Here is a 12,677-nt window from a genome sequence, read left to right on the forward strand (position 1 = left end):
TCTACTAACTGTTGCTTGGAAACTCGCATTTCCAATTATGCGCAGATTATTTGCAACTGTGGATCCCCGATTAAGAAGTGTAATTCTTCCATCAGGGTACTACTGTTAGTACTCACTTGTTACTCTGATATTTTGTACAATTAGAAGTGGAACTCTGTTTGAATACCTTTGTAAATAAGGATGGAGGGTTGATCTGGCAAGGGATTAGAGGGTCCTGAGAATTAGATTTGCGCCCATTGTTAGTGAGTCAGTCCAAGGTGACCCAAATTCTTCTTGATTGGAAGATCCTAACCCCTTTTCCTTCTCCCCTTTTGTATTGAATGTGGATTCCTTCTCTCTCTCTCTCTCTCTCTCTGGGCTGCCACCTACCGATCAGGGGTTTGGCTTTCTCTCTGGGCTACCGATCAGGGGTTTGGCTCTTCCAATCTGGTAGATTCCACTTGCAGGATTTTGCGCCTCAGCAAACTAAATGGTTGCCAAGACTTGGTACCCTTTAGTTCTTCGAATCAGTATGTGTATTGGCCGCCTGATTGTGTTAAATCTGCAGGAGGAAAGTGCTTCTCAGCGATACGGTAGGATTTATCTCAGACTTGCCCGTGCAGGTACATGGACGGTACCATAAATGGTGCATGATGCGTTTCTTCATTATGTCAATAGTAATAATGCATTTCCTCCTAATGTTTTCAAACTTATGTACCTTGCAGTTAGTAGAAGCATTTCATGCAACCCTAGAAGAAGTTGTAGAAGCAGACCTTCTCGTGGTATGAATAATTCACATCTCATTTTTAATTTTGTAGCTCAGATCTTTTCCACACAGATGGGTAATAGGTAATGTAAGTTGCATATTTTTTCGACACAGATGGGTAATAGCTAATGTAGGTTCCATAATATATAACCAAGATATTCCATTATCTGAAAAAAATTGTTGTGTTGAGCATATCTTATTCTCATCACATCTACGAGGATCTGTGTCACTTGGGTTGGATGATTGGATCTAGGTTCGGACTTGTTTGATTCCAAATCTCATGGTACAGGGACCCGTCTGCAAATAATAAAAACAATTTCAACATATTTTTTATTAGTTTATTAAAACTATTTTAATTTTAATAACAAGTATTCTGGCATTGCGGAGCCATTTCCAACACGGATCTCATACCAACACCTTTGTTGTGTCGTATCCGAATACCCTACTGGATTTGAATGAGCTGATCATATAGACTGGGATAAACCTCAAGGGCTTTTTTGGTTGACTAAAAAGTTTGTCCAGGTAGCCTTATCCTGATGGCAACACTGTCCATGGTTTGTGAAGCACCATTGGGCATCCATTCCAATAAAATTGAAGATAGAGCTCTCCAGAAAATTGACTGTTGTCTTGTATACGCTAGTTTAGATAAAAAGTTTTTAGCCTATTCTCCATAAGGCACATGAAGGAGTATCTATTTTTTCATACATGCATAACACATGCCACAAGTGACTCTCTTCAGGCACCCCCATGTGCCACGTCCAACCTTCAAGCACCCTACATATGCCACATGTGCCTAGATGCCCACGTGCCACTATCAATCTACATGCCTCACGTCCGCATGTGCAAATGTGTACAAGCATGACATGTGCTTATCTATTTGATCCTATTCTAGGGTATTTGACAAACAACAATCAGGACAATAGAATAGCCTTTCCATGCAAGCCTATCTCCATTGGCCTCTGGTGGACATATTTGTCTAGAATAACCAATTTGGACAGAACTTTGATGGTAACCAAATGGGCCGTAATTTATTTGTTATTCTTTTAATTTCACTGTTTTTGTATGCCATTTATCTGTTTCTAGTCATATAAATGAATTTTTCTGTATCTCATGCATTTATAAATTGAAATTATGTGGCAATGCATTTTCCACTCTATATCTGTATAGACCTTTCGGCATGTCGGTTTCTTCCAGGTCTTGTTGTTGTACACTGGCACATTTTTCAAAGGTCACTAGGTTTTTCCACTTTGTAACCACGTTTCCTCTTCTTTCTGCCATAATCATGTGGTTGCAAAACTGAATTCAGTCAGGGCAATGTTTACTGGCAGTACTTATTAAAGATTTCCTTTTAAATGGGTGAAGCATGTGCTGGACTCTAGTGCTTTCAATGTCGATGAGCAACGGTCGACTGTACTTCAGGTGCTGCAGCAGATAGGGGTGTCTGAGGAAAAGCTCCAAAACATGATTGAAGTTTGGAATAAGGTAAGTGTCTTGCCTTTGTTTTATCTTCTCCACAAAGCTGAAGATACCAATGGTACTTTGAGAAGTTATAGGATCCACAACTGGGGATATGGTAGTATCCTTGGCATTTCAGTTTTTGTAAGTGGAGCCCATGCGTCCGTGTTTCATGGATTAGACGCATGTGGATGAACTATGCCTCCAAAATCACCCGTGGCAATCCTAGCCCTTCAATCCTGAAAAATAGACAGCTTACGAAAAGCTACAACAACTGTCCACCGTCAACAGGAAAAAACCAAAGATCGGATGGTTAGTATCTTTGTAGGCGTCTGTGGTGTCTGGTTTCCCGAATGAATGGCCTACTTGTACAAAGAGTATACCATACATATCCCCAGATCATGGTTGTATAATTCCTCTAGTACTTTTGGTGGCATTGTTAAGGATATGGCCCCCGGCTGAATTCTGAAACCTTCTCAGATAGATCTTCTAGAAACAGAAACTGTAGCCAACAAATCTCTAGATCAAGGTGATGATGATGAGGGCAGTGGTTTCTCAGAAGCAGAAGAGCATGACATGGCATCCGAACTGTCCCCTAGAGAGATTGATGAGGATGATATCGCATCTGAGCTGTTGCCGGTAATAGAGGCTGTTGACGATGATCAGAACCGATCCTCAGAGGATGTGATGATGAATGGTGAAGATACACCTACTCAGCCTCAAGATGTTCAATGCATTAAAACATCTGCGACTATGGGAGTTGGCTTGCAAGAGTTGCTGAGCCTCATTGATGGGAAGCTAAATACAAGAAAATCAATGGAAAACAGTTTTGACCGTAAATGGAGACCTCCTTCTGCTGACGGTGACACTGCAGTTGAACAATAGGTAATTTGTAGAATTTGTGATTTGAATTTTAATTGTCAGAAACATAGTTATGAGAAACATGGTCTTTTCCTGAATTCAGGGTGCGGTTTGGCTCATAGTCATTTCATGATTGGAGAAATAACGTGGTTTTTCGAATTTCTACGCCTGGTAGAATACACACACATACGTGAGCGCGCGCACACACAGAAAGGCAAAATGCGGCTCTTTTTGTGTTGTATCTGGCAAATTAGTTTTCTCATGGATGGAACCAAAGGCAGCCTCAAGGAAAATGGTCATCTAGACCATATGTGTCTTTGAATTTTGAAGTTACTTGTATTGTCTTAATTAAGGTATGCTTCTGTGAGTACCATATGGATACCACAATGTAGACGAACTTACCAAAGGTAGGGGTGTTAATGTGCTGGGTGGCATGCCAGCCTTTCTTGCCTGGCTTGGGCTGGTATACTCCCCAGCCATGCCTGGGCTAATATTTAAGCCTATCTGTTAATCAGGCAGGGCTGGGGCTGTGTCTAAGAGTTCGTCAGTCTAGCCTGGTCCAGTCCTTTTAGGGTTTAAAGGGCATTGCTGTCTTATATCATGCATGATATGGGACACCTAACAAACAGTCCAAATCTTGCACAAAAGTGGGTGGCCGGGCTTGGGTCATGTATGATCATCTTAGGCTGGGCTCAGGCCTGTTTCATTTGACCCATCATGGGCTCAGGCCTAGGATTTACCTTGCGGGCTGGGCCTGGACAGATCTTGTCCTGGCCCATTGATACTGCCAGCCTAAGATCAGGAAAGTCAGCCTTTCAAGTGGGCCAGACATGTATGAAAACAATGGATGGTTTCAAAACCGCAAACGAAGCTGCAGCCAGCACACATTTGGCCACCCTGATTGGTGGAGCAGTCCAGTTTTTGGGCCGGGTTATCCAAGCAGCGAAGCCAACCTGATGCATGGCTTGGATGTATATGTATTACAAACTTGCCAATTGTTGGTGAATGTGGTGCACATGGAGTTGTGCATGGGCAGGCTTCACAAAACAATGGACAGTTTCAAACCCACGTATGTGGCTACAATCATCACACACATTTGGCCACCCTGATCAGTGGACCAGAGTCTAGACCAATTTTTGCACCATGTCAGCTAAATGGTGAAGCCAACCTGATGCACGGCTTGGATGTTTTAGTGTCTCACACACTAGCCAATGGTTGGCAAATATGGTGCGTGTGGAGTTGTGCATGGTCTTCAAAAAACCTCCCTCAGCTTATAATTTGTCTTTTTTGTAATAGGTGGTTTTTGTACCCCACTGAAGCTGGAAACTCAAGCGATTCACGGGTCAACGATCAAGATGGTTGAGTGCCTATTGTCGGGGTAAGCATACATTTTTGTACAAGACCAGTGGTCTAGGTTTCACAATCCTCAACCATTGCTTGCTATCAACACATAGATGAAAATTTCTCAAAGAACATAGGATTTTGTTGCTATAGAAACTTGATGGTCCACTTTCTTTGTAGAGACATAATTATTTAAATTACAATAATCCCTTCTTAAGGGAGTTCTTTTTCTTTTCTTTTTTTGTATTTTTGTATGTCAATGCAATAAGTGAAATTCTTGTTATGTTGCTTTCTTTGTATCTTTCCTTGACATGATTAATTGGAAAAATTTCTTTTACATGAAAACTCTTGGGGACAGATATCTTCAGCTTTGATGTGAGGGATGTACTTACAAACTGGAAATGGAAAGAGAACATGATCTTTGATTTTACTAGGAAGTCGAATTGGTATATGAGCCTTTCTATACCCAGACACGCGTGGATAAGGCAGCTTATGTAGACGCCATCATATGTGCTAGCACAATATATAGCTCCGAGATCCATTTGAGGGGGGTCTCACCATGTAGATGCCCTGACCCAATAATATTGTTGGCCCAATTACTCAGGTGAGCAAAGTTTATGAAACAAATGTGAGGTTGAAAACTCAGCAGAGGTTTCCAAGCTGTCTGCCTGTTTTTAACGTCACGTCCTACCTGACGAGCGGACCAGTCTGATTTTTCGTTGGGTCAGGACAGATTCAGGGTCGGATCCACCTGGTGAATGGTTTCGATATTGCACCCGTCTGCCATGCTGGCACATGTGGTATCATGTATATTGTATCCCTTGGACATGCTTGTCAGGCTAACAAACATATACATAATGTAATTAGCTATTCCAGCAACACCGTTCTTTTTTCTTCTTCTGTTTTTTATTCACCTAATGTGTGTGTGCACTTGCAATTGTGGCACAAAAGTCCAGACCTGTTGGTCTACTTTAGCAGGCTTGGGCTTTGGAGATATTTTAGGGTGTCATTGAAAAATGGTTGCTGATGCAATGCAGCATTTTAACGCAGCTGTGTTTTTTATTCATTCAGGGCACAATTCCTTTTTACATGGGTGAGTAAAATGTTTGTTGTCAGAGCTTTGACTACCTACACTTAGGGCGTGCTTGGATACACTATTTAATCCAATTTCATCTATTGGACATTACCAAATTTCAATCTCCTTAGCATTCATTTTTAGATTATGGGATGACTCTAGATTTATTAAGGCAAATAGACATTTGTTATTTGATATTGCAATTTCTTTGTCGAGAAGGACATAACTCAATTTGGGGGCTACTTATTATGAATTCCAGGATGCATATTTATTTATTTATTTTTGTGGTCATTTCCTCTTTGATTAAGATGATTGCTGCAATTCAATTTACTTACACATCCAAACACAGCTGAAGGGTCGACCGTCGAAGCATAAGGAGCTGCAGACTCCTGTTGTAGCCTATGGAATTATTGATGACGTTTCCCCCTTTTTCATTGTGTGATTTAAGTTACTTTCTTCAAAGGAAAACATAGATCATTTTAGGATGTTTCCGTTCCCATTCCATCTCTGAGATTGTTTCCCCCTTTTTCATTGTGTGATTTAAGTTACATTCTTCAAAGGAAAACATAGATCGTTTTAGGATGTTTCCGTTCTCATTCCATCTGAGATTTGTCTAAGCGATGAGACATGACCCAGATCAAACATATTCCTGTAGCATGTTTACTAATTGGCCGAATGCAGAAAATCTGTGGGGCTATTCGAGGGAATTTTTCTTAATGAGTCGTGGCTTGGTCCAAAAATATTTAGAAATAAAAAACAAGAAAGTAAAGAAATAAATCACAACTTCCTAATTCTTCATTCTCTCATACCATTTTTTTCCCCAAATTACTAAAAATTGGCTAACCAAATGAGATGAGAGAGGTTATTGGGTCTCAGTCTTGAAATCTGGGAGTGCTGGAATATTATGCAAGAATGACATGGAAAAGGCATTCTCTTCAGTAGCTACTTAGGTTTCAGAGGTTCTTGAGGCATGGCAGTCCTGTATCTCTCTGTTCCAATGTCCCATTGTGGCTGAAAGTTTAAGCAGACTGATTGATTGTTGTGCTTGGGACTTTGACGTGGAAATCTCTCACCTTCAGTTTGCTAATGAAACTCTTTTAAGTTTTTTGTGATGCTTCAAAGGATCAAGCGATGAATCTCATTACCATTCTATGGAGTTTTGAAGCTGTATGTGGCCTAAGGGCGTATTTAAGCAAAACCGCAGTGACTGGGGTTGTGGCGAACCACTAGGATGAATGGATGGTGGCATATAAGCACCACTGCGTGCCCTACAAAAAGCAAGGTGTGACCTACCTGATTTTTAAATCACCATGATTTTTTTGGCTATAGGGGGAAAAGAGGAAGCTTACTAGTATTATATTTGAACCCACTCACTCACACCTGCCACTCACACCACAGTGGGATTTCACGACAATGGGTACTTGAACCCATGACCTCATGTTGAAACTCATGTGTCTACCACTAAGACGTGTAATGACCTAATGAGGAAGCTTACTTGATGTAAGGTGTGGATCTCATGAAAATTGTGCCTATGTGGCTCTCTGTAACCAAAACTGACATACATGAGTAGGGCTGTAGATGGGCCGGGCTTAAGCTGAGCAAAATAAAAATTTTGAATAGGCCTGGCACGAGCAATTTAAAATCCGCTCCGAAACAACTCGGCGCCCATTTCCCGTTGATAGCGCTATATATGCTTGCCTTGCCCAAGTGGCTAGACCTAAATAGTTATCTGCCATTTTATAGTGCTGGCTCATTTAAGACTATCTCGACCATCTCTAAAATCACACTGGTTTATCAATCTTCACCACTCATTTCATGGCTATCAAATGGATGGCTAAAAGAAAATAATGAGCATGGCAAATTCCAATTGTAAATTCGTGGTGTAATTGTTTGCTATGCTTAATCCACATTTGGTTCAGCATTTTGAAAGGTGTGGTTTGCCTTGTAACTACGCCATTTGTGCTTTTAAAACGTTAAACTATAACTATTATTATAAAAGTCTTGCTACGAATAATGGCAGTATGCAAATTAGATAAAAATTTAAGGTGGATTTTGTACTTTGGACACGGGGTACATTGAGGAGGTATCTTTGGAGGTGGGGAGTGGACAGGAATAAAAATAAAACGGGGGGGGGGGGGGGTGGTTCAAGGGGGTATTTGGTCCTTACCCTAATATATATATATATATATATATATATATATATATATATATATATATATATATATATATATATATATATATATATATATATAGGAAAATCTGCCAAGGGATTGGAGAGTAGTAATGACCGAGGGAGGTTGGCAAGGATGTTGACGGGGCACTACATCCGAAAAAGCGCTGCGCGCATGTGTATGGACATGAGACCTAGGGTGAAAAGAGTAAAATTATCATTTCATAGAGAGCTGTAGACGAGACGAACCGAGTCTCGCTTGGCCCAACTCGGCTCGCTTGGCCAACAGGCTACCTCAGCTCAAACTTGGCTTGGTTCGGACCTCGAGCCTGACTGGCCAGCTCTGCTTGGCTTGGTCAGTAGCTCGGGCCAGCTTGAGCAGAGTTCAAGCCAAGCTTGAGCTTGATCTTTCGAGCCGAGTTCAAGTTCAAGCTTACGAGCCGAGTTGGAGTTCAAATTTTAAGATTTTTAATGTATATAATATATAATATATATTATAGTATATAAAATATATAATTTATTTAAATATAAATATTTACAAATCTGAGTTGAATTGATTTGAATCAAGTCACGTTCAAGTCAAGTTTTGAGTCAAGCTCGGTCTAGCTCAGACTCGGCTCAAAATTTTGTCGAGCTAAAAAAATCAGCTCGAACCCAATTTCGAGCTGAGTCGAATCGATCTTTTCCGAGTCGAGTCAATCGAGTTAAGCCAACCGGTTCGTATACAGCTCTAATTTCATATCGGCAATCTTTGCTTTCTCATTGTGAGTCCCGTGCATAATAGGCCACATGGTGCTTTTTTCATTTTGCGCTGGATGTAGTGCTTTCCAGTGCCTTGCGATTGAGGTAGGCGTGCTGTATGATTAAAAGGTATGGTAGACGTTTGACCTAAGGACTACCACAAAAAGCACACAAACTAATAGGATGTTTCCTTGACCTTATTAAACAACAACATAAGGGATCGATGGGCCTCAATCACTAAGGCCTGTCTACCCCGGTTCGTAATCAGGTTATGAATTTCAGGTCTGAGCCTGGCCTGCTGGCCCAAAACTCAAGCCCGGGCATGTTTCCTATCACAACAGGCCCCAAAATCTGACTGGCCAGTCCAACCCACTTAGGGCCCGTTTGGATACCACCAAATAAGTTACTTTTTTTACTTACAACAGTAGATAAGTGACTTATTTTAGATAAGTTTGGTTTATGATTAGTTATAAGGAACTTTTGAACTTAAAAGTACATAATTACTTCAGTTAATTTTTTTAGCATTTCTACTTTTCTTAAGTAGATGAAGAGAGGCATCGGGAGAGACGAAAGAGAGGAGAAGCTGATAAATATGTTGTTTGCCAAACATACTTTTCTTCTTAATAAGTAGAAATTAAGATAAACTACTTGTGGAATAAGTAGCTTATCTTAAGCAACTCACTATCCAAATGCCCCCTTAGCGAGATGGACGTCGTGTTGTTCATCAAATGCATACTTTTATGTTGAATTAAGTGCAAATCAGTGTAATTAAGAAGATAAATTGTTCAACAGACATTTTCTTGGGTAATATTTCTTTTCTTTTACTTTCCTTCAGCTGGATCTTTCAAAATTATCAAATGAAACCCAAAGACAAGCACATGCAGATTGGGATCTCATTTATTTCATGTTTTTAATTTAATTTAATTTTTTTTACAACTTTCATCGTTGCAATCCTACGGGCAAAAAGATCATCATCATCTAAGTCTTATCCCAATTAATTCGAGTTGGCTACATGAATCCTGTTCTGCCATTCCAGTCTGTCAAAGGCCATAACTTCGGTTAGACCATAGCTCACGGCGAAAGATAATTGCTCTCTCTAAGATCATGAAGCTCAAGATCTTGGTTTTGAGTAAACAGGATTTGATTCCAACTGAACAGTCTTCTACCTACCTGAAGAAAACTAATGCCGCTCGAGTTAAACTTCTATTGATGCTTCTCTTTACTGTGCCACAACAGGAAGTGTAGTTGAATGTCTCTGATTGCAGTATGGATTTCACTTTTATTTGAGAATTCCAATTGCAGTGAAACTACCCCACCGCTACAATGGCCCGCCTGGCTCATTGTTTCCATCACAATCAAATATCCACTTTGAGATCCTTCTTGCTTGTCCCGTTAAGGGAATATGAACATTCCCAATGCAGCCCCTTAAAACTACCCATGGCTGCGCCTCTTGCTTTGCTCGTCTCTTACATCCAAAATGATATTCTTCTCGCTTCATCTGGGCCCAAAAGTAATGGTACATTCTTCAATAGAGCACATCACTATCTTTGGATACGGAAATATCCAATGCTTGATTGAGAACTTGATCCACTGCTTGTTGGTGATGCACATGGTTTCTAGGGTGGGTTCTCATGACCGATTGGACGTACCTAAAACTTCCCCCCGTAAAATGTGGGACAATGGGGAAATATTAGGGCATGGCCCTTGTAATGATGCTGACCACCAGATCAATGGCTTAGATTACCAAAAGGCGGGCCCCACCTGCACTGTTCTTGTGCCAAACAAATAAACTGTCTCTTTTGATCAAGAATCATATACCTCTTCTGGTATAATTTCCTCCTCCCTATGAACAATCAAGACCCTAGTGCTATCCACAGGCTCACCGTTCATCACCGGCAAGAGCATGAACATTCTCCAACATTGCATATATGTCTTTGGATTGAGGGTGAGATCTATCTCCTGCAACAAAGGCATGCATCTTGCAATTCACTTCAACAAAGCTGCAACCTGGTGTTTTTCCCTCTCCCTTTCTTCTCATACCAGATCTGACCTTAGACACCTCATCCCATCTCCCAAAACCTGCATATACATTAGCTATAAGGACATTGTAGTCTGCATTATCAGCACCCAACTCACACAGACTCCTACATGCCAGCTCAGCAGCCCCCACATTCCCTTTGACTCTACAAGCCGACAGCAAGGCTCCCCATACATTCGCATCCGGCTCGACGGACATCCCTTCGATGAGGCCACATGCCTCGACTATCAGCCCAGCCCGCCCGAGGAGATCAACCATGCAGGCATAATGCTTCACATTGGGCGTCATGCCATGCATTTGAACCATCGATTCAAAACACTCCCTTCCCTCATAAACGAGACCCGAATGGCTACAAGCAGATAAAACACTCAGGAATGCAGCTTCATCAGGCATGAATCCCACTGTCTTCATCTGCTCAAAAAGATCAAGAGATCTACATCCCAGCCCATGAAATCCATAGCCTGAAATCATTGCACTCCATGTGACCATGCTTGGATCTTGAATTCTATTGAAAACCATTTGTGCAGCATTTATGTTACCGCATTTCGCATACATATCGACTAGAGCAGTTTCAACTGGTAATTCAGATTCAAACCCATGTTGGAGAACATACCCATGAATCATCTCTCCGCAATTCAAAGAACCCAGCTGGGCACAAGCTTGAATCACGCTCATTGTCACAACGGTGTCTGGCTTGAGGTCTGGAAATTTCAGCATTTGACGAAATAATGAAATCGCTTCATGGGGAAACTTGTTTTCTGCATATCCATCAACCATTGCAGTCCATGAGACCAAACTCTTCTGCGACATACTGTCGAATAGACTGAGGGCCATTGCGAGATCCCCACTCTTCGCATACATGTCTAAGATTGCTGTCTCCACCTCAACAGAGAAACCCAATCCCAGTTTTATTATTAAAGCATGGATTGTGTATCCACAAGCCGAAATCAAGCTCAGAACTGTGATCGAATTTGGTTTCTCATCTCCCAATCTCATCTCTCTGAAAATTTGCAAAGCTTCACAATGGTATCCAAGATGGATGTATCCAGTAATCATGGCAGTCCATGCCACGATATCCCGTTCAGGCATTCTGTCAAAAATCTCACGAGCAAGACCAATTTCATTGAAATTCAGGAGCATGCCAATCAAAGCAGTTGCAACATGGACATTTCTCACCAACCCAATTCGGTTAGCGAGTTCGTAAATCCTCTTCCCATCTTCAACAGACGAAAGAGCAGAAAACGCCTTGATGACAAAGGGAAGAGTGAAGCCATCAGGTTCGATTTCTTCACCTTCCATTCTCCGATACAATTCAGCAACCTCCAACCACGACCCAATCTGGTTACAAGCACGGATCATGGCGTTCCAGAGGAAGACCGACTTGTTGGGCACCGATTCGAAAATGCGGCGGGCCGTCAAGTGATATCCCGCCTTCGCATAGGATTTGACAAGATGGGTGGCGGAGAAACTGCAGTGGCATGTTCCTTCGACAATGATTCGGGCGTGTATCTGCTCGATTGAGCGGGTTTGCGGGTGGGATTTGAAGAGGTGAGTGTAGGAATTGCATGGGTATTGAATTTCTGATGTGGTGTGGAGTAGATCGGATATTTTAGATGTTTTAGGTCTGATTAGATAGAAGGGAAAATGTGTTTTGGTGGTTGTAAGAAGCATATATAAGGCTGAAAACCCAGAGCAAGGATTCGTAGAGATTTTGAATTTGCAAAAAACGAAAAAGAAAAAAGATGACCGTTAGAAAGAGGAGGGAGGATGCAATGCCGTTGCTAACTAACTTGGAATCTCCTTACTCGTTGGCTTTCAACCCCCTCCAGTTATTTGATACTCTGCCAGAGTATGAGGTTTGATACGCAGACACTCAAAAGTTGCACATGTGGCGTATATTAACTCAAATTAAACCGACTAAAGTGGGTAAACCATTGTCTTTAGATCACAGTCCCAAAATTAGATTGGTTGAGTAATCCTGACCTCTTATTGGTAGAAACTTGTTTATTCAAATATGACCACTTATATTTTAATTTTTAACCGTCCAAATAATGTCCACCCATCTGATAATTTTCTTACGAAAAAAAGCGTAATTTTTGTATTGTGATACATCTAAACTGGGAACCATAATTTGGACAGTTTAATTTGAATTACTGATATACCACGTATGCGATTTCTAGTGCGAGCGTATCGTCCATCACTATCTGCAACAGTATCAAAGATTTTCTCAGTATTCACTGCACCAAATTCC

General features: G+C 41.2%; 2 protein-coding genes across 3 annotated transcripts in view; one reads left to right on the plus strand and one right to left on the minus strand.

The window, feature by feature from the left end:
- The window catches only part of LOC131218833 (GTP-binding protein At3g49725, chloroplastic), a 34,187-nt gene extending 29,555 nt beyond the window's left edge, over nucleotides 1-4,632 (plus strand). The window contains exons 9-14 of one of the 2 annotated variants that reach the window (XM_058213673.1): nucleotides 46-96; nucleotides 548-602; nucleotides 705-761; nucleotides 2,108-2,227; nucleotides 2,681-3,085; nucleotides 4,358-4,632. In XM_058213673.1, coding sequence (XP_058069656.1) covers nucleotides 46-96; nucleotides 548-602; nucleotides 705-761; nucleotides 2,108-2,227; nucleotides 2,681-3,085 — 688 coding nt within the window. In that variant the 3' untranslated portion in view covers nucleotides 4,358-4,632. The other variant, XM_058213674.1, reaches the window with a different exon arrangement.
- Nucleotides 4,633-10,267: 5,635 nt separating this feature from the next.
- Nucleotides 10,268-12,097, minus strand: LOC131218016 (pentatricopeptide repeat-containing protein At3g12770-like). The gene has a single exon (XM_058212699.1). The coding sequence runs from the start codon at nucleotides 12,095-12,097 to the stop codon at nucleotides 10,268-10,270; it is 1,830 nt and encodes a 609-aa protein (XP_058068682.1).
- Between the last annotated feature and the right edge of the window lie 580 nt (nucleotides 12,098-12,677).

Source organism: Magnolia sinica, chromosome 11 (assembly GCF_029962835.1).
Source record: "Magnolia sinica isolate HGM2019 chromosome 11, MsV1, whole genome shotgun sequence".
NCBI lineage: Eukaryota > Viridiplantae > Streptophyta > Magnoliopsida > Magnoliales > Magnoliaceae > Magnolia > Magnolia sinica.